The sequence below is a fragment of the Carassius gibelio genome, chromosome A25, assembly GCF_023724105.1.
Source record: "Carassius gibelio isolate Cgi1373 ecotype wild population from Czech Republic chromosome A25, carGib1.2-hapl.c, whole genome shotgun sequence".
Classification (NCBI taxonomy): domain Eukaryota; kingdom Metazoa; phylum Chordata; class Actinopteri; order Cypriniformes; family Cyprinidae; genus Carassius; species Carassius gibelio.
The window spans coordinates 14323961-14346862 of record NC_068395.1 but is presented as its reverse complement, the minus strand read 5'-3'; the positions used below and the strand labels follow the sequence as shown (position 1 = coordinate 14346862).

Sequence of the window (22902 nt, the reverse complement as noted above, 5' to 3'; positions counted from 1 at the left end):
ATAACATTTACAATTTTAAAATAAGAAATTCTAAACATTTTTTGAAAAAAAAAAGTTTTTGTTCAGAGCAGAGTTTTATAGTTAAAAAAAAACTTTAATAAAAAAACTACAAAAAAAAAAAATCAATGTTACTTGAAATTAACATTAACTGAGGGGGAAAACCCTTAAACCTACTTGCTTCTTTATTTTATTTTTTATAAAATGATAAATGTTAACTAAAAAGTATATATATTTAAAACATTAATATAAACTATAACAGTATATCAGTGATACTTAATGCTGCTTTAGAGACTTGATCTCTTTTTTAAAAAAATAACCCCACCCACAAACACACTCACATTTACTTTTTCTTTTTTTCCCTAACGAATCATGAAAATTCAGTTTTACTGTTATTATAAGTAGTAGTAAATATTGAATCAACATTTAATCACACTGAACTTGGTATATACAGGTCTTAACATCCAAAAACAGTGACAGAATGAGAGTAACTGGTGGTCCATACCGCTACGTCCAGATTGGCTCCAGCATCGATCAGCATTTGGACTAAAGCCTCGTCTCCAGCTGAGCAGGCGTACATAAGCGGGGTCATACCCTACACAGATGCACAGAGAGAGAGAGAGTGTGTGACACCTGGATCCAAAACATGATATCAGTGTAACAGAGTGATGTGTAGTTGCTCTTAACGTCTGATTTGTGGTTCTGAGTTCACCGTACCTGGTCATCCATGCTGTTGACACCGTCTGGCCCCAGCAGCTCGATGGCCTGGCCAATCAGGTCAGTGCGGCCGCAGTTCAGCATGCGGAAGCCCAGATCCAGCTGGAACTTATCTGTAGCGGCTTTGGCATCCAGCCGCCTGAAGGAACTAAAGCAGCACTCGGGCCTACAGAAGAAGAGTTAGAAAACACGCATGAAGGAAAGAGAAAGGGGTGGTGGAGTTCAGTCCATGCTTTCATGGGTGGAGTGCTGTATTTTCCTGAAGTGTTTTCAAATCATTAAGTATAAGGCTGGGCACTTGAGGACCAGTAAAAATCTGAGGCTTTGCTGAAGGCCTTTGCCAGTGTTTTAATGCAGTTTGATGGAAAGTCACATATAAGGAGGAGCATGAGATCATGTCTGATAGAATCAGCTCTGCCACATTTTATGTGCCGTTTAAAAGTCTGCTGACATTTAAAAAAAAAAAAAAATGTAATTAGTCTTACAATGTTGTGATAGAAACACTAAAATATACCCTGAAAACAACATCACCACAATTGAAGAACTTGACAAGACACCTTAAAAGTCATGATTTTAAATCATGGTTCATTTTTTATTCATTTTTTGAAGAAAAAGTAGTTGCTACATAAAAGGTGTTGTATGTTAAGGTGTTCTGAGTGGATAGTAGGGGGTTAATATGTGGTTTCTAAGGTGTTTTTCGGTATCATTCTTCTTCTAGGGAGTTTTTGGCGACTTTAAAAGTTCCCACCCTGTATTTCTCTCGGTTTTTTCTTCTCTCTGAATATGCTTCATGATCCTCAAAGCATTTCCTTCACTCATTTATCGTCCAGCAGATATGAATTGTGTGATATGTAGTATGATGTGAAGGTCTTACTTCAGCAGTCTGGGCTCACAGTCCAGTCCGGGCAGGAGCAGCCGTGCCGTCTGTCTGACATCATCGCTGTCCACCAATAAGCTGCGGCGATGCTCCGCGTGAACGATGGCCACACGCATCCACTCCATCAGCGGGGGGAGGAGGAGGAATGGCCTGAGGATGGCAAAAAACGAGTTTGATTCCAATCTACAGTTGGATTAATATTGCAACAGTTTCTCATTGTATTCATTGCTGTAAGTAACTACAATGGTCCATTGTCCTCTTGATGATAGTGAAAGGCATGAATTGATTTCAGATTTGGTATTTGAGATTTATGAATTTTATTTTCCAAGATGTAATAAAAAAATGTCTTTTAGATTCCAGACTTGTTTCCTAAAGTGAGCTAAAACTGACTATACTATAAAATACTATTGTTTTCATATACAAATAATTATCGACTGTCTATAGTGTGAATGTGTGTGTGTGTGTGTGTGAGTCAAGTCTGCTGAGATCCACAGTTGTGTAACAAGTTAAAATAGGACTGAAGTGAAAACCCCCTAAATGCATGCACTCTCACCCAGGGTCAAGTGGTTCACCCGGTTCACCCCTGCTGGTTGATATCTCAACTACTCTGAGACAGATGCATACTTCTGAAGGCCCTGTGGCAGCCGAACAACTGCCGTCGAGGTGAATGGAAATGCTTACAAATAGCTTTCTTCAGATAATACAGACCTGAATACAGAACTGTCACCATTAAAGGCTATTTGTAGCAAAAATGGGTGCATACTTCAACTGTTCGGACGCACCCCCATCAGTTAGCTGTATTTAACATCTAAGTCAGCCTGAACAGTGAAGTATCATCACCAGACACTTATACAGGTACAGCATCCCCTTCCCAAATCCTAATCTAATCTTTTTCTAAGTAAAACCCTGATAAGAAGATGAGGATACCTGCAGCTAATAGTACTACTGGTTTTTCATTACATCTCTTGTCCCCTTCCATCCCCTTTAGAGAAAGTGAGCTTCACATCAGATTTAGAGATGATACCAAAATGAAAATGTGGGTTCCCAGATCGCTAGATTCACAGCAGGAACACAATGACGTCAAACAACAACATAAGAAGTCCCACCGAGAGTCTATCAGCCTGGCAAGACATGCAAATGAGATGAAACGAGAGGAGCGTGAAGCTCATTAAACACACAAGACATGCGCAACAGAGAAACAAATCTCCTGAGACTTACAGGCGCTCAATCACAACAAACAGATCAACTCTGCTGATGGGAGCCATTTTGGCTCAAAAGAAAAGACCATAAAAATTCTGAAGTCAGCTTTCAAGTGTGAAACATCTGAAGGCGAAACTCAATTTAGAGAAGCTACATTTACATTTTGAGAGAGGATATTGTTCAGTTTATGTTGTATTCTCAGTGCTGCCACAAGGGGTGCAATAGCACTAAGCATTGTCTTCTACAGAGTAATAATTCTAGTAAGTTAAAAGTTCACGTTGAAAATTTGAAAAATAACATTGTGTTGTGAATTTGCGGTTTCACTCAAAATATGGTTTATACGTTTTTCTATCAAAATTTGTTAAAGAATGTGGTATTTCACAAAAAATAGTGAACTAAATGTAGTGGTTCACTAAAAGAATTTGGTTTTTATTTCAATTTTTTTTTTTTAATTTAATTAAATGTATTTCACTCACCTTTTGGTGTTTTACTTAAGACAATTGGTAAAGAATTGAGTGTTTCGCCCACAATCTGGAGACAAATGTGATATTTAACTCAAAATTTGGTGGTTCACTAAAATAATTTTTATAAAATTTGGTGTTTCTCTCAAAAAGTAGTGTTGAATTTGGTGTTTCATACAGAAACTGCTAGTAAAATAAAAAAAACATTTACAAAGAACTTGCAAGTAACACAATAAATTAAATGTGAAAGTAAAAAAAAAAAATCTGAAATAGGGTAAATTCAGGTAAACTGGAACTGTTTTTGAGACGACTAAGAACAAATGTCCCAATTTAACCTAAAGTAACCCTAGTATTTTCATGTAAAAAAGTGAAAAAGCCATGCTTTTTTGCACTACAAACAATGGACTTGGGTAGAACATGCCAAAAAAAAAACTAAAAACGTATTATATCTGTCTGTGTGAACAAAGATAAATCTAAAAGATTGGTATTTTTGCAAACCAGGAGCTGCATAACACCTACAGTCATAAAAACAAATGAGGTTTAGTAACATGTTTGACTTGTGGTTGTAAAATAACTCAACCTTAATCCAAGTGTAAGGAAAGATCTTCATGGGAAAGTGAGGGAAGAGGCATCAAGAAACACTCTTAATAACCACTACTTTCACTAAAATAGTTTAGAGGAGCAGTTTTAGTTGCCTACTGTATTGATCAAGTGAATTTTCCAAGTGCTCAGGCTCTTAAAATCACTGTCAAGACGAATAGATTGCAGACTGCTAAGTGTGTTTACTTTGGTGGCTCAGAAGAGAGGGTGGATGGTGTTGAGGGAGTTGATATCTATGAGAGCATAAAATCATTTGATTGTATATCTGTAAACGTGTGTGTGTGTGTGTGTGTGTGGAAAAAGACATCAGTCCGTACACTAACTAAATGAGTCTGAGATGGGAAAAGTTTATGGGGACTTTCCATACACTTCATATAACTATATGAATAGGCATTGGATAAATATTTGTTTACATTATTGGGCACCAGGACTTTTCTTTTTTTCTCTCTTTCATGCATAAATAAATGAGTAAAACGTTTAATTTTATTTCATTATTTTATTTTATAATTAAAGTCCACCAGGTTTTAAGAGAAAGCAGCAACCAATATATTTTTATTTATTTATTTGTATTTTCCTCCAAATTCAATTCAATTCAATTTATTTTTTATGGGTACAAAATAAAATGATAATAAAAATAGTTTATTTGTTATTTATTTATTTAAATAGACTTCTCTCTGAAATGTGGGAACCGTCCGTCTGAAATGTCTGACACTTCTGATAGCTGCTACTAACAGCATCATTTAAAAGCAATATGCACAACACTCAAATCTAAATACACACTTGATACTATGCCTGCCAGCTCTTTTCCATTGCTTAATGGAATTATTGATTCCTCAAAGCTTTTCAAACAACAAACAAACGATGGCACTAGCTCTGTTAGCATGCTAGGTTACAAGTACCGGCCACACGTTCAGGGACACACACAAATGTAACTCCTGATGCGTAGTCCTCACCTCTGACCTGCTCTTTTATGAAGGAAAAACAAAACCAGCATGAAATTTAAGCTCTTCAACATTTTTACAACCTCGCCTTTGTTCTGTTGTCAGAGCGCTACGCTAGTGAAAAGCAAAAGTCTTTCTGCGTCCCTGCATCTCTTGTTCGTTTGGCCCTTGGGTCAGGCTTCAACAATGACCCACACTTCTGAATCAAGGGCTCAAGTTCAACCCGTGGCCTTCGACCCGAAATCCGAGATCAGTTTCAGCCTACATCAAAGCACGGCTAATCAGGGCCTGTGGGAACTGTATAGCGCTTTGGGCTAATGTGGCGGACTAGCACGCACAGACATTTACACATGTGCTAAGGCCTCTAATGTGACTAGATTACACCAGAGATGTGTGACGGTGATTCTACCGAGAGGCTGTTTCCCTCGCTATAATCGTATATAATGCTGAAGCATGTCTCTGAGTCATATACCAATGGTAGTGTCTGGCAGACAACTCTCTGACCGCTGCATATCAAATGCTGTGGGTTTCAAGGCAGGAATTTCTCGTGGTTTGGCAGAGGAGGATGATTAATTAATCCCAGCATTACTTTGAATGGGAGCGTTATTTTGTATATTTGTTTGAATTCCTTAATCATGTGTAAATAGTGTACTACATTCCACCAAATTTTGAAAATGTCTTTCATTACAGTAGTTGATTAATGCCCCAAAGACCAGGCATTGGTTAGAAAAATAACACCATGTTATTGTTTTATTAGTCTACAGCTCATTCAAAATTGCGATCTAATTTTTTCTTGTTTAATAATTATTACCTTACCGCTTGGCTGTAGATATTTTGATTAGATATTAGCCATAACCCCTTACAGTACACTAGGATACGTTTCTAATGATTTTCTAACTCATTATAAAGATAAGACATACACGTATGCATTTTAGCAGACGCTTTTATCCAAAGCGACTTACAGTGCATTCAGGCTATACATTGTTTTTTTCTTTACCAGTTTTTCACTTTGTATGCATGATTTGAATGAGATGTCTGAGATAGATCATGACCAAACGGGGGAAAAAAATATAAAATAGTCATATCTGTCGGATTAAGACCTATGGAGACAGAATTGTTGCTTAATTCCAAATAAATAGATTATGATCCACAATTAAATGTAAAGAGATGAACAAAAATTAAACATATTATAAACTTATTTATTTGTGAATCGTAGCCTGTGCATTTGTGAATTGTAAAACATTTATTGCATCAAGACGTGCTGACAATCCACAAATAAGTGGACTCCACCCACCGTCTACTTCAGCCAATCAGATAATAGCCACATTTTTCTTGACCAATCATAGTATGATCTCGCTATTGCCAATCAGTTTCGCTTTAAAATCAGGGTGGTCTCGTCCTCAGATAACTTCATTCATCTGCATTAGCTCAAATAGGTACTTTAAGGACCAAACAATGGGTACAGTAAAAGATGTTAAAAATTGGATTTCGTAAAACCATTAGACTGTGTATCATGCCAAGCCATGTTATTATATTTTACGTGCCTTTGAAAGTGTCAGAGAAACAGAGCTTTAAATCACGGCTATGGGAACAATGCTATACTGGATTATGCAAGCGTCATGTTATTCAAAAAAGAAATAAAAGTGTCCATACGTAACTGACTAATAAATAACTGAACTCAACCTCATAATAAACATTTGTGTTTGTGTAATAGGTTAAACTGCCTTCAGACAACAGCCAACAGCATTTCCCAGTTTTTCAGTCAAGGTGATGTATATGAGCTGCTATGTGGATCTAACGATACATGAGGTTTTTGATATTTTGTGGTGGTCAGTTCACAGCAGTGATCGAAATTAAAATAGGTTTAAACAGATCTTTTACCTCTTATGACAATTTTTATTAGCCAATTAGAATAATAAGACATTTGGGCTGTTACCAAGCAAATTGTATAAATATCAACAAAATTAATCTTTGCAATGCAGAGGAAACACAAAAGCTGCATCCGAAGAGACATTTAGATGTCACACTTTAATGCAGCAGAGGGTTTTACGAAATCCAATTTTAAACATCTTTTACTGTACCCATTGTATGGTCCTTAAAGTACCTATTTGAGCTAATGCAGATAAATGAAGTTATCTCAGGACAAGACCACCCTGATTTTAAAGCGAAACTGATTGGCAATAGCGAGATCATGCTATGATTGGTCAGCAAAATGTGGCTGTTATCTGACTGGCTTTAGTAGACGGTGGGTGGAGTCCACTTATTTGTGGATTGTCAGCACGTCTTGACCAAGTGGAAACCTCCTGCCCTCTCTTGTGAAGCCCATACGAAAGTGACTTAAATGGTAATTAGTCAACTGGCCACTAGACGCTGGCTGCAAAAGGGAGTCAATCCCATAGACTCCCCTTGTTAAAATGGCCAACTTTACAGCAGCAAAAAAAAAAACATGTTTACAGCCTGGTAGAAAAAAATATTTTGGTCTATATAGCTAATTTTGCCCTTCATGGCAACTGTGAGGGGGGTGAATTTTTTTATAACTCATCCTTTTAAATTATATTAAGCCTTAAGGTTCTGCATAATTAAGGTTTGGGGCACTTGAGTGACAGGTGGATTGCCGCTACTGACACGCCGTTGAGCTAGGTGGGCGTGGCTTCAGCAACCAGCTCCCGCCTTTTTGCCCATTTTCGACACATGGTGACGAGCTGCCAAGATGGTGACAGTCGGCTCCGCCTACTTTTGGCTTCAAAAATGTTCTACTGAAACCCATAGGTGACGTCACGGACACTATGTCCATGTTTTTATACAGTCTATGGTCTTGACACAAGAAATGTTTCACAATTCTCAAATGCATAGGATGCGATTCACAGATGCGTGCAGCTATCTACGAATGCACAGGACACAGGATTTATTTTTTTTATTTTCTGGCTTACTTTCAGTAGATGAGACAAAAAAAATTCTCAAACAAAAAATATGTAAATGTTTGTAAGTACTAGATGTGTCAGACAAAAACCAACAGCATGAATTTTTATTTTTTTTGTCTGGCTCATTTATTTCAGTAGGACATGTCTGAATGGGGAATATATATATCTACTCTGAACTACAGTATGTAAGGATGTGTTTTGTCTTCTCTGTCCTGATCTGGGGTCAGTGTAGCTTCCACCCCTCTCATCTTACACTGCCTCCTTGATGTGCGACCACTTACCACCCAGCACTCCCATTCACCTTTCTGACCCTTTCCTCCCTCTCTCTCCACCCACTCAGTAGGACACTCATACCCATCATAAATCAACCTCTAGCTCACATATCCAAATTTCACTGGATCTGTAACACCCCCTTTCCATTTACAGGCCTCCGTTAGGACCACACAGTACGCATGTGTTCCATTGTGGTCTCATTTCAAACAAAGGTTTTATAGACTTTGCAATAGAAGGCGTGTTGAGGAGACCTTAAATAATGATTGAGGCCTTTACTGTAATTACCGCCAGGACTGAAGCACCACCTGTATTCCATTCTGCTACTCCACCAATTACACAAGTGCTCAGCAATATTGCTGGAAATGTTTCCTGGCACGATTGTTAAGAAAGATTCATGATTGGAGTCCTGGAGTCGGCAGTAAGGCTCCATTGTTGTTTTCCACCTAAATTTGTTAGTTGAAGGTCTTCCACAAATAAACCAGCTGTAGCCAAATATCAAGATTTGCCCTTACTCAACATACAACCTGAATATACACACACAATCCCAACATGAGGAGAACAATTGAAGATCAAAGGAGGAAACAAACATCTGAGCCCACAGATGAAGGTCTGGATTGACTTTGTTTTTCGACGCAGCAGTAGAGCTTCCAGAAATTGTTGTACCTCTGTGAGTCATTTATCATTAAAGTAGTTGTTTTGGGGCTGATTTAGCAAAAGTTTATTGCATTTAAACGTGAAATGTATTACATAGGGTGACCATATTTTAGTTTTCTGAAAAGAGGACAGTAAGGTTGGTGATGTTGGCAGGGACAGACAGGGTTTTAAGTTTTAAGTTAATAGAACAGAAAAATAATAGATAATGCTTGTTTTGGAAAGTCCTTATTTATAAGAAATAAAAAGAAAATAAGTAGAAAGAATAGAGAAAGAATATAAAGAATGCTAGTGTTAAAGACTATTTTCTTTTTAAATAAAACAAGTAGATAGAATATAAATAGAGTTAGAGGGTCAAGTTAAGACGAGAGAGATGTGTTTTCAGCTGTTTCTTTGAAAATGATTAAGGACTCGGCTGCTTGGATTGAGTTGGGCAGGTCATTCCACCATAAGGGAACAGTTAATGAACAAGTCCATGAAAGTTTTATCACAGGTTGAATGAAAAATGTTTCAATACAGGCAATTCAGTCAAATGTATATTATGCAATAATTCAAACCTTTATTCAACTTGGAAAAATCAACCCATGGCAACGGTTTAAAATCAGCCTAATTCTGTGAACAAAATGCAGACTTGGCAACCCTGCATCCAAAAAGAGCTTGAGTCGTCAGATTTGACTGATCTCAGGTCAAGAATAAGGAGAGATGACTGACAAGACCATGCTGGAGTATTTGCTGCTCAACAGATCCTGAGCAAATTGACACATATCTGATTTTGTAAGATGTGCTCCCTTTACACAGAGTGCTTGTGATCGCGGAATCAAAAGTGAACAGTATGATGATTAAGAAATCCCAGCCAAAAAACCAAAAAGAGGACATGTCTTGGGAAAAGAGGGCATATGGTTACCCTACTGTATTTTACATGTCAAAATAAGGCATCTCAAAGAGTTCACAAACAAGAATGTTCGCTAAAAAGCCAACTAAAAGTAGTAATGCTACATCTATTAAAATGGCTTCAATGTAGTTTTGTTAGAGCTGACTGCTTTTAAAAAATTATAATTTACTGTTGTGTGATTGCCTCAAATTAAAGTTGCTTTCAGCTTGCCAAGTAACTGCCTCAACAAAGTTACACCTAGTTAATGTATCCTACAAACCAAAAGCCAATATTTACAGTAGACCAGTAACTGAACCCTGCATAACATAAACCTTCGTAATTATCTTTAGCAAGCAGGTAATACCCTGAGGACATCCTTGAAGCAAGACAGGACAGCTAATGGCCCACTCTAAAAACCAACCTCTCTTTAAGAGCAAGTTATAATGAACTTCCAGGAAACAGCAGCTGGAAAATAGTTTAAGGAGCTCCTCACATTTCTACTATATCATATAACAGCTTCAAAGTACCTTCAGGCTGTGTGATTTTCAGAGTTTACTTGCATATCAATGGGCCATTAGGGGTTTGGGCTGTTAATTAGCTTCGCACCCATTGTGTGAATTGGAGACTGGATTAATGGGAGGGGAATAGTAGTGAGGCTCACCTTTCTTTGCTCAGGGCCATCCTGGGTGGATCCAGGTTGGGGTTCTCCATGGACTCCATCTGAGGGCATCGCAGAAAGTAGTAGAGAGTGTGGAGGGCATCTGGAGACCAGGAAACGGGCTGCTGACGGCCATGACGTGCAGGACTGAGCCCGTGACGGACAGAACTGAGACGCTGCATATGGTGCATGGCCCGTGACACCAGGTCACCTGATGATGAGAAACAATGAATCAAAAACTGCAGATATTTGATTCAGAGCAGTCTAATAAGAGATTTTTTCAACTTAATAAAATCCACTTTGTACACAAAATATATTGAATACACATTTTCTATGATTATTATTATTATTTGTTTTTTTTTAAATTATTATTAAAACTTCTTTCTTTTTTTTGGTAGGCATAAGGTCAGGGTGGTCCAGCTGTCCTGATATCATGGAGTCTTATTAATATAATTAAATAAATTACGTTTTTGGAACTGTTAAATCATTATACAATAAAAATAAAAATAAAAAATGCATTCATTTATTCAATTTAATAAAATTAGAATTTGACCCTTTTATGACATGGCACGGTTCATTAAAAAATATTTATGTAGTTAAATAATTTATGTAGGTAAAAAAAAATAAAAAAACACATAACAAGGAAAACCAACATGAACACAAAATGTACACTCAATTTTTATAATTTATTTTCCTTTTTTTATTTTCTTTCTTAATTGTCATTGACCCAGAGATCAAATTATCCCCAGAGCTCAGTCAGAAGCTTACGAGACCTTGGACACAAATCAGAAAATTGGCCTTCTTTAACTAATGTGGAAAGTGAATGTGAGAGAATCAGTACTCGTGCCTCCTCTAAGCAGCTTTGGGGATAAAACACCCTCCTGCTGATGTCTTTCCCTCATGGATCTCACAGTTCCACAACATATAAACATTACAATTATGATTGCACCAACAAGGTATCCGATGAAAATTGGATTCTCAACACGTGGTAGGATACAGTCCAGGTACTAACTAAACTACATATGGATACACTGATCAGGAGTCAATGTATGTCTCAGTCTACACTAAATTGAGAAGGTTGTGGACTGGCCGCTCCAATTGTGGGAACATGTAGACTTCATTTGTGGTAATCACCCCTTGGATTCATTTTTAAACCACAGACTGGTTTGCGAGTAGGAAGAATCTTCGGTTATTATCTGAAAGATGCCAAACTTGCAGCATTAGGGGCCCTTTTGTGTTCTGCCAGGCCCTACAAACGGTCTTAAGAGAATTTATGAAGCAATCAGGAAGTTCGGGGCTCTGCTACTAATGCTTTCCCCGAAGGCTGAGATCAGTACGATTGGACTAGGGATATTAAATACAACATCCTACTTGTTGCAATTTAGAAGCCTATTTTTTGTTTGTTTTTCACTTGGAGTAAAAAGAAGTTTGAAATACCTGAGCAACAGTTTAATGTCAGTGAACACCCCTATGCTACTGGGAGCAGCATTTAGATGAATATGTAAGTATGTTCGGTGTGCTCTCCTCTCAAAACAAAAATAACAGGGGTGAGAAAGCAGCAGTTAAGAAAGCATCTGATCAAAGCCACGTGGATTTTTTTTTTTTGCATCCGCTCTGCAATTCGGACTCCAGTTAAGTCAAGTTATTATATGTAGCACAACGGATAACTTTAAAACAAGCCTTATAGTTTTAAACATGAAAAATATGAAAGTCAGAGTCACTTTAAGTTAGAACCTTAATTTCATTTTCTACTATAAAGCAGCTCTCCACTTATGTTCACGTTTTTACTCGATGGACCGAACAGAAGAATTTAATTAGAGAACATTTCCACCTCAAAGAAGGTGGAGCCCCAAACCAGTGGTAGTATGTGTGTTTTTTAGTGTGTTTACCAACTGGAACAAACTTTTCCAGAAAGTTTGTTTGGGTAAGCATTTTCAAATTTCCTGTAATAAAATTTCAAAATAACTTTATTTTGGCTTGAAATTGAAAATTGAAAAGTTAGAAATTATGTCATATCAGTTCATCTTCAATTCCACTTTTATTTTTCTTACCATCGCCATAAACCATTGGTAGATCAAAGGTGTTTACAAGCTGGACAGAAGCATTGTGTAAAGTTCACTTTGGCTAGTTGTTTCGAACTTCCAAAAGGAACTTTTTTGGGCCGATTTAGTTTTTTTATTACATCACATTAGTTCATCTTTAATTACACTTTGATGTTGCTGACCTATTAAGTAATAATTATAGGCTGGTTGTAGTTTGTAGGTGTTTACCAGCTTGAGCAAAATTTTCGAACTCCTGAAATGAATTCAAAATGAACATTGTTTTGGGCTGATTCTATTTGAAAATATTTCACATCAATCCGTTCTTTGATTTTGCCTGAAATATGTATGGGCCTTACGGCTCTTGCCCTTCAAACATCCCTGTAAAATCAGACTGAAAGGGCTACCAACAACTGCAAACTTGTTTTGTTGGACCAATGCCCCATTTGCATCCAGCATTTCAGGGCAGCTGAGGACGTACAGATGCCCCACTGTCCACTAGTCTCCTGGGTGCAGCTGGATCAAACTTACATGAGAGCTCATGGGGAAGCGCCAACATCACAAGCGGTGCACAAAGACAGCTCTCACTAAATTGACTGAGTTTGTTTGTGATTGCTAATGTCCTGCTGAACGTTTGGCCTGCATGAACTTGTGCTGTGTTCGGTTTTTGCAGTAGGAAGCCTTCTACCGGTAAGCCACCAACCAAGCCACCGCTGGGCCCGTGGCATGGTGGGTAAACACAGGTAAAACCAATGCCAACAGAGGAACTCCTTCACTGCATGGGAAATATCCCATTTTCAAATGTAAACTTGTGTGAGGAGGGAACTAAAACACTGTACAATGAACCAACAGTCAGACTTTAGCTGAATAAGGCACTGTAATCTTTGTATGTACACTTTAAAGTACAGCTAAATTGCATTTGTTCAGCTTTCAGCTTGTATAAAATCCAGTCCAGACAATAAATCCCAGACCAGATGTTGCTTTTATCAAAGGAACTGTATTGAAACAGACATGCTTAATTTTTAGTGCAGATGAGTCAGGCATCATGAAGTCATAGGAGACATTGGAACCGCTGTTCATCTTCCTTCAATTCTGATATTGAAGTGTTTCTAATAACACCATAGACTCAACCTCAGATATCACGCCAACCAATGTCACGTTGGTTTAAAGTCTGATGCATATGAGACACAAAAGTGGAAACACTTCAGGAGTGTAAAAGTCGTCATCGGATTGGTTGAATTCTACAGGATTTCTTCGAGACGTGTGTGTCACATTCTTTATTCCGCCTGGAAACAAAAGAAGAAAGCCGTCGAGTTTACAACTGTGACGACGAGTGCTTATCAGGATCAACTAAACACTGGATTCTCAAAAGTATGTGAAATATTTAAAGGTAATGGCATAAAATCTTTAAAAAAAATTTACACACCGGTCTGTTATTGTGGCGACATTTCCATGCCTGGAAAAGTAGCGATGAACGAAACGAACTGTGATTGGTTGTTTGACATGTCGCTCAGACGGTCTCATGGGCGGGCCTTGGCCAATGAAAGCTGGCATGCATTCCAGACCTTCAGGCTACGTGAGAGTAATAACACCATAACATCCTGCAGGAATTATCTAGAATAACAGACACGCGGCACTTAAGGCACCAAAAGCCTTTTAGAAGACTTTCAGACTCTTTATGTGCCTTTTTTTTATATTTCCGTCACAGATCATTCTTATTTACAAAGCAAACATGCCTCTTCTTTGGGAACGATATAGTGATTTATTCAGAGCATAAAATAATAGGCTAATCAGACTGGAAAGATAAACAGCATCTGCTTTATCTAGTTTTCCATGTTATGTTTACAGGGATAACACAAAGCATTGTATCTCTATATAAAACTTACAGCAATCTTGACTGCACTGCAAGTGACAAGCTGTGACACACCTAAAATAGTAAAATTGTGTAGTTTATAATTTTGAATACGCATACAATTTTGTATCTATTATAAATTATAAGGATATGATATAGGAAAATGTTGTGTCAGCTTTGTAGACACCCTGGCTTGCTAGAAACGTATCTGGAGGACATAGTTAGACACCTTAAATGGACATATATGTTGAATATGCATTATGATTGAATGAGATCAAAGTATCTGGATTTGATGAAGGTATACATGTTGTGTTGGCGTTTCGAGTTTTTCATTTTGTCCTATTATTTGATGCACTATTATTTTCACCATTAGCACTGAATCCAAAACTTAATATAAAGTTTTAAACAAAATACAAAAAGCAAAGTTACAGTATTGTTCAAAATAATAGCAGTACAATGTGACTAACCAGAATAATCAAGGTTTTTAGTATATTTTTTATTGCTACGTGGCAAACAAGTTACCAGTAGGTTCAGTAGATTGTCAGAAAACAAACAAGACCCAGCATTCATGATATGCACGCTCTTAAGGCTGTGCAATTGGGCAATTAGTTGAAAGGGGTGTGTTCAAAAAAATAGCAGTGTCTACCTTTGACTGTACAAACTCAAAACTATTTTGTACAAACATTTTTTTTTCTGGGATTTAGCAATCCTGTGAATCACTAAACTAATATTTAGTTGTATGACCACAGTTTTTTAAAACTGCTTGACATCTGTGTGGCATGGAGTCAACCAACTTGTGGCACCTCTCAGCTGTTATTCCACTCCATGATTCTTTAACAACATTCCACAATTCATTCACATTTCTTGGTTTTGCTTCAGAAACAGCATTTTTGATATCACCCCACAAGTTCTCAATTGGATTAAGGTCTGGAGATTGGGCTGGCCACTCCATAACATTAATTTTGTTGGTTTGGAACCAAGACTTTGCCCGTTTACTAGTGTGTTTTGGGTCATTGTCTTGTTGAAACAACCATTTCAAGGGCATGTCCTCTTCAGCATAGGGCAACATGACCTCTTCAAGTATTTTAACATATGCAAACTGATCCATGATCCCTGGTATGCGATAAATAGGCCCAACACCATAGTAGGAGAAACATGCCCATATCATGATGCTTGCACCTCCATGCTTCACTGTCTTCACTGTGTACTGTGGCTTGAATTCAGAGTTTGGGGGTCGTCTCACAAACTGCCTGTGGCCCTTGGACCCAAAAAAAACAATTTTACTCTCATCAGTCCACAAAATGTTCCTCCATTTCTCTTTAGGCCAGTTGATGTGTTCTGTGGCAAATTGTAACCTCTTCTGCACATGCCTTTTTTTTAACAGAGGGACTTTGCGGGGGATTCTTGAAAATAGATTAGCTTCACACAGACGTCTTCTAACTGTCACAGTACTTACAGGTAACTCCAGACTGTCTTTGATCATCCTGGAGGTGATCATTGGCTGAGCCTTTGCCATTCTGGTTATTCTTCTATCCATTTTGATGGTTGTCTTCCGTTTTCTTCCACGTCTCTCTGGTTTTGCTCTCCATTTTAAGGCATTGGAGATCATTTTAGCTGAACAGCCTATCATTTTTTGCACCTCTTTATAGGTTTTCCCCTCTCTAATCAACTTTTTAATCAAAGTACGCTGTTCTTCTGAACAATGTCTTGAACGACCCATTTTCCTCAGCTTTCAAATGCATGTTCAACAAGTGTTGGCTTCATCCTTAAATAGGGGCCACCTGATTCACACCTGTTTCTTCACAAAATTGATGACCTCAGTGATTGAATGCCACACTGCTATTTTTTTGAACACACCCCTTTCAACTAATTCAACTAATTGCCCAATTGCACAGCCTTAAGAGCGTGCATATCATGAATGCTGGGTCTTGTTTGTTTTCTGAGAATCTACTGAACCTACTGGTAACTTGTTTGCCACGTAGCAATAAAAAATATACTAAAAACCTTGATTATTCTGGTTAGTCACATTGTACTGCTATTATTTTGAACAATACTGTACAAACATAAAAAGCAATTTAAAATTGCATTCGATATTCAGGATGTGACATTTATAACACGTGTCAAACTGAAAGATCCCAGCGTGTCCAACTGTCTCATAAGCTGTAGCTTAAATGTGACCATTCTGAGTTGTAAATGATCCAGTATGTTTCATAATGGAGATAATGGACAAAAGAGAGAGAAACAGATAAAACCAAGAGGATCAGACATAACAGACAGACAGGAAGGAAGTCAGACACTTACTAAGTTCGGAGATGCTGCCCACACATGTAGCCAGTAATGCCTGTTCAAGTGTCCGCAGCTCCAGTTCAGCGTACGCATCCTCTCTGCTCTCCAACCCCGTCTGACGTCCCTCTGTGTATGGACTGAAATGAGCCGGAAGTGACAGAACTCCTAAAATACAATGACAAAATGTTAATGACACTTTTACCATGGTGGTCACATTAACAATTGCTGGGCGACACTTTGTGGACAAACTCCATCAGTGTTAGGGTAACGCATTACAAGTGACAAGTTATGTAGTCAGTTTACTTTTTTTCAAGTAACTAGTAAAGTATCACATTACTTTTAAATTTACCGTATTTTGCACCTGAGCATAAGTCGCATCAGTCCAAAAATACTTCATGATGAGGAAAAAAAAACAAATATAAGTCGCACTGGACTATAAGTCAAATTTCTTTAGAACCAAGAACCAAGAGAAAACATTACCGTCTACAGCCGCGAGAGCACTGAGCAGCGCCCTCTCGCGGCTGTAGACGGTAATGTTTTCTATTGGTTCATTTCTCTTGGTTCTTTTATCACGGTTCATGTCAAATTAATTTTGATAAATAAGTTGCACCTGACTATAAGTCGCAGGACCAGCCAAACTATGAAAAAAAGTGTGACTTATAGTCTGGAAAATACGGTACACTGAAATGCACAAAACTTGGCAAAAAAAACCTGCTCTTTGGTTTGTCTAAATGGTGCTTCATACACCCTTTTTGGTCATTTTCGTGAAATTTTGCTAATGTGGCCGCACCTTTAATCCAAAACAAGTCTTACACTCTCCTTTACAGTGCAAGAATTGGTCTTCTGTGGACATTTACTGAAACCAGATGACATTGTCTATGGAGGGACAAGTTCAGATACGAAATAAACTTTTCGTGTTCGACACAAAAACAGCTGTTCATTTACATATTTACCACTTTCAAAACCAGTCACTTGAAGAGATCAGAAAAACAAAGGCGCCATTATGATCCATAACCAACCATAAATTGAAAGCAATTCCAAACAAACCAACTGTAAAGTTTACATTCTTCAGGGAGTAGCACACAAACAAATGTGAGAATTTGCAAGCTCAATAGATTCAATTTTGCGATTCTGAAACACTCTATGACTACATCCAAATAGTATTACTAATAAACGTCACATTCCACTGAATTACACTTTAACAGAAATCACGAGAACAATATCCACTGGTGACTAGAACGGTCTCGTATTGCCTCCAAGGTGTGGTCTTTGATAACAGAGGTTGCACAAGGCTAGGACAGTCACTTCCTCTGTAAACATCTCCTCTCACATCCACAATACTGATTTCTAGAACAACCTGATGGTTCAGTTTTGATGAGTTCATAAGCCTTTCCCAGATCTCAGAGGAAAGCATCGTCATATTTCCTGTCTTGTTGAGATGTTTTGGAGTTGTTGAGTCATAATGAGTTTTGTTTAAGTGATGGTTATGACTTTATGCTACACTTTTCTTCTCTAAATCCGTTTTTTGCTGAGCCATCATTGGTTGATTTAGTTGAGCTGTCTCCAGTAGTGACTTCCTGTCCATATGGAAGGATCAGGAAAAACAGAGCGATCAAAGAAGGGGAAACTTGTGCAGTTACGTTTCTCACTGGTTCTTTGTAGTCCTGGACAAAGCTTTGCTTTGGCCTTCAGGGGTGAGAGTCCTGCCAAGGAAAAGGAAACAAGCAAGAAACCCTACCAGAGAAGCAAAAACAAAGCAATATTGTTAGTCCTGTTTCTCATTTATGGGAGGATCTTCACAGGAAAGACGGATCTCTATCCCATCTGTGAACTTTAAAGGGATATTCCGAGTTTAGTACAAGTGTAGATCAATCGTTAGGATCTGTAGCCACACACACACACACACACACACACAAAAGTTAGTTACAGTGAGGTTGTTACAATGGAAGTGAATGGGGTTGCTTCTTAAGTAGTAAAGTTCTATCCATTTGTAAAGTTTTGTCGCTTTTACAACATAACGCTGAAAACCCTAAACAGCTATAGAGCTTAAATAATAAACAAGTTTGAACATAAACCTAAGTGCTTTGATAAAATTATAAGCTTCACATTGCTGCAGTTTACATCCTCCAAATATTGGCTCCATTTATGTCTACTGTGGTAATCAATACACCACAAATGCAGTCGATGGAGTTTGACTTGAACTAAACCCAGACTATTGCTTTAAGCGACTAAAAGTCTCAATGCAGAACATTTAGAAGTGCTTTTCTGACCAAAGGGCCAGTTTGTAGATAAGCCCTTGATTTCTGCTTCTGTCATGTACAGGGTGTAGATTCGAGACATTTACAGATGAGGGTGGCTCCAGGCTTCATGAACACACTCTGTTAATAATACCACAGTGTGGTAAGAGTAAAGCACTTCGGGAATGACTCCTCAGACACTCACCAACACTGGCATCATAAATTCCAGTAGACAAAAGCTAAGCGTTGTTAACAGTAAACACCTTCTTAATGGTGTCTGTGATTTAAGTTTATTACAGCACATTTACAGCTTCAGGGTGGCTGACTAACTACACTCTTAATGGAGACATACCATCAGATACACATAGAAGAAAATCACCTTTTTTTTTTTACATGCATGAGAGCCTATCCTAAAGACCTTTCCGGACACATCTTCTAAATACTAGGGGCTTCTATGGTTCCAGTGTGTGACTAAGTGGTTCCTATGGTATGTGGTTGCAAAGGTGTTCCTATGACATTGCTACATGTTTTAAGGGTGTCTGAGTGATTACCAAGTCCTTTGTTTTTAAGGTGTTGTGGGTTTTGGAACTGGACACAGCTGCTTTGGCTTTTTGGGTGTATTCTGATGTGTTTGTGAAAGTAAAGTGTTCGGTGTGGTCATTAGGGTGTTTATCAAGATTGCTAGCGTGTAGCTAGTGTATTCTGGGAGATTACTACAGTGTTTTACGTGATTATCAATGGGTTATTAGTATGTCACTAGGGTGTCCTGAGTGATTGCTATTGGTAAACCAAGTGGTTGTAAGATATTCTGAACCCTACATATGTCTCTGATCCCTCAATCAATGCAAGTATAACATATTTCACCTGTTTTATTGTGCTCCAGGTTATATATTCCACGTCCAATCATTCAGAAAAGTATTAATGCACTTCTCGTCAACAAGCTACACAATTTGAGTGGGTATTGGCTATATAATATGATTCTTCGCTAATTCAGATGAGTTGCAAAAAAAAAAAAAAAAAATGCAGATGCATGTACATATCTATCCACAAACACATACACACTAACCTAGGATGTGACTGCATGCAGAATGAGAATCCACCATTTATGAGAGGCTTTCGGCTCCATCAAATGGGATTCTAAACCCCTCCATGAAAATCCAACCCACAACAAATTTGTCCAGGTGCAGTTGGAAAAGCATCTGTGTGTGAGTCTGCTTCTCTGTGTATAGAGTGAGACAAAGCTTGGAGTATTTGCTGATGCCGGCCGTTACAATGGAATCGAATTTACAATGAGCACACATGTCTGCAACTGCACTCAACACACTCTCAGCACTTCAGTCCGGTTACCATTTACTCCCAAGGGTCAAAAATGGTGTTATTTGACAAGTCTGTGAAGCATTTCCACATATAGTTTTCATCAGAAGGTGCTGGTGTCCACGGAGCCCCGAAACATGACATGCAGGAAAAAATATTAGGCTGAATCATGTGCATGATTTACTAATTTGTTCCCTCAATGAACTAAAATGTGCACACGATTACTATTGCGTTCCCTCAATTTACTATTTCTTGCGCACAATTTATAAATTGTGAGCACAATTCACTAATATGTTCCCTCATGCACACGATTTAGCAAATTGAACGCAATAGTAAATTGAGGGAACCCAATAGTAATTGTGTGCACGTTTTAATACATTGAGGGAATGAATTGGTAAATTGTGCGCGCAATTTATTTATTGTTTCTTGCATGTCATGTGCTGGGCTCCGTAGGTGTCCAATTTGACAGGCACAAATGAATACTATGAAAATAATTTATTTTTGTTAAATAGTTAACGTGAAGTTTGAAACTGTTTTAAGTTTGAATTATTTTAAAATTTGACTTTACTGTTTCTATAAAACAATGATGTCTATAAAATTGTACAATAATCAATTCTTGTTTCTATAATATATAAACAATAATTACATTATAAATGTAAATATTTTGAACAACAGAATACTGTTTCTAAAGTAGTAGTATCTTACATTTTAGAAGAGGAATCCAACTGCTGTTAATAAAATCATATAACCAATAACAAATAAATGTTGTGTTGCCAACAAACTGCGAGACTGTGAGAGTTCTCCAAATGTAGCTTAAAATAGCAAATTGCACCATACAGATCAGGTGTCACTCTAATGTTTATTCAGTATTTTGTGCTATGAAAGACTGACATTAGGTAAGCATCCAGTCTCCTCCGTTTCCATGTATTCTTAGGACTTCACACATCATTTTCGCTCTTGCACCATGAGAGCACGGCTAGTCGAGCTTCTGTGAGTTTAGGAACTGGCAGTACAAGCCAGAAATCTCCCATGAGTCCACGCCCCGTCTGCACAACCGCCGGCCTTTCCCACAGCCCATCCCGACACACTCACACAGAAAAAAATCTCCCCTTCTCGTTCGCCTCGGATCATCATTTCAGGGAGAAAAGTGTGACCAGATAGAGAAAGAAAGAAAAAGAGATGCGATTTCAGTAGAACTGAGGTGAAAATCAATTTGAGAGAGTTTCCTCACACTGGGAACTAGACCTAACTGGCTATAAAAGACCAACAGACAGGTTTTTATTTGGGTGTTTTTATACTGAAATTCTTGCTCAAGTCTTTTCTTGAAGAAGCCCATTCCACTCGCTCGGTAATAGCAGCGGTGTCTGTATATACTGCATTCCTAATGGATCATTAGTTTGGAAATAAAGATGTGTTTGGTCTACCATGAGTCAGTTGTTCCTGTGCCTGGATCTGAGTGTTAAATGCAGAGCTCTCTCTCCTTTACGGGACCAGAGGCCTCGTTCTCTGATGTCTAAGTGGCCTTTCACATTCAACAGAGGCCACCTGCTTCAAAAACAAGCTCTTCATTCATAACATTCTTGGTCAGCACTTTAGTCATTTCCTGCTGACTCTCTCTCTCTCTCTCTCTCTCTCTCTATATATATATAAAGCTACAAACAAATGTTTCAAACGCATCCAACACGTTCTGAAAAGATTTATAATTTATATGAAAGATGATAATATTGGTTTATGTGGAGGCAATTTTCCGTTTGATGATTTGTTGGCGCTAATTCAAAATTTTGATTTTGCTAACAGACACAAAAACACCGAACTAGACAACAGAACAAAATTTGACTAAAAACTAAGTTGGTGTATACAACAAATGATTATATAAGGAAAAAATAACAAATATTGCAGCAATGTTGGTATCTGACTCACACAAAAAAGTAAACATGTTGCCAAATATGGATGTTTGGCAAGGTTTACAATTGTATGAAAGTCTAGTTATAGTCACTGAGAGCTTTGAGGATGGTCAGCTGTGGGACTGTGCAAAAATAACTGAGCATTTATCATGTCGGGTTGAGTCTTATCTGCATTGTAGCGTTCTGGGTTATATCATTAGAGACCGGATCGGGAGGCACTGATCACGTTACACATGCTTGTCAGGCTAATTAATCACGCTGAGGAAGACTGACAGTCTCCTAGCACACCTCAGGAGAGCTTTTAGACACGTTTGGATCTTTTCAGCAGCCGTGTGACACATTTTGCCACTGATGCATTCAGTCAAGCCACATGTGTTTCTCTAAAAATAAACAAATAATAATAAAAATAAAACCTAAGGGGAAAAAATGCTATAAGGATATCCAAAACAATATGAAGTAGTTCCCAGGAGGCTTTGTGGTTTTGTTGAGATTAGCGAATCTCGGTTCATGATCCTCTGACTTAAGGATCAAGAATCATAAGCAGAACAAATATTAAACTTTATTATGACATGCCTTCGTTCTTCATGTAGATCTTGCTTTATGAAGCCAAGCCAACTCTGGAGCCAGTGGTTTCTTTTCAAGTTTACAAGGAATTACCACAAATTACTTCATTGTTCTCATGTTACAGGTAATAGATTGTATTCTACATATTATATATATATATATATATATATATATATATATATATATATATATATATATATATATATATATATATATAATTTTTTTTTCTTTCTTTCTGTTTGGGAAAAAACATTCAGCAACAGGGTGTTGTTATTTGGCTGCTAAGGCCCTCAAGTTTCTGCGATATTCTGGTCTCAACTTCAATATTATCCAAAGTATAATTTTAAAGGTCAATGGTTCATTCAAACCACTAAGTAGCAAGAGCACCAGCTCAATGAGGGAACCTCAGATGTTAACTAGCACTTACTGTAGCCGTCTCTGGAACAACTTCCCTATTAAAGAAGACCCAGTACAATCAGCCTCTGAGCGATGGAGCAATGGCAAAACTGATGGACTTGGAACTTCAGTGAAGATGAATG

General features: G+C 37.9%; 1 protein-coding gene across 1 annotated transcript in view; it reads right to left on the bottom strand.

Moving 5' to 3' along the window:
* LOC127946722 (ankyrin repeat and BTB/POZ domain-containing protein 2-like) overlaps positions 1-22902 on the bottom strand; it is a 51507-nt gene that overhangs the window by 8977 nt on the left and 19628 nt on the right. Inside the window, exons 3-7 of the mRNA XM_052543450.1 lie at positions 16360-16509; positions 10171-10378; positions 1589-1741; positions 715-880; positions 503-592 (exon numbers count right to left, since the gene is read on the bottom strand). Of these exons, the coding sequence (XP_052399410.1) occupies positions 503-592; positions 715-880; positions 1589-1741; positions 10171-10378; positions 16360-16509 (767 nt within the window). The remainder of the gene's footprint in view (positions 1-502; positions 593-714; positions 881-1588; positions 1742-10170; positions 10379-16359; positions 16510-22902) is intronic.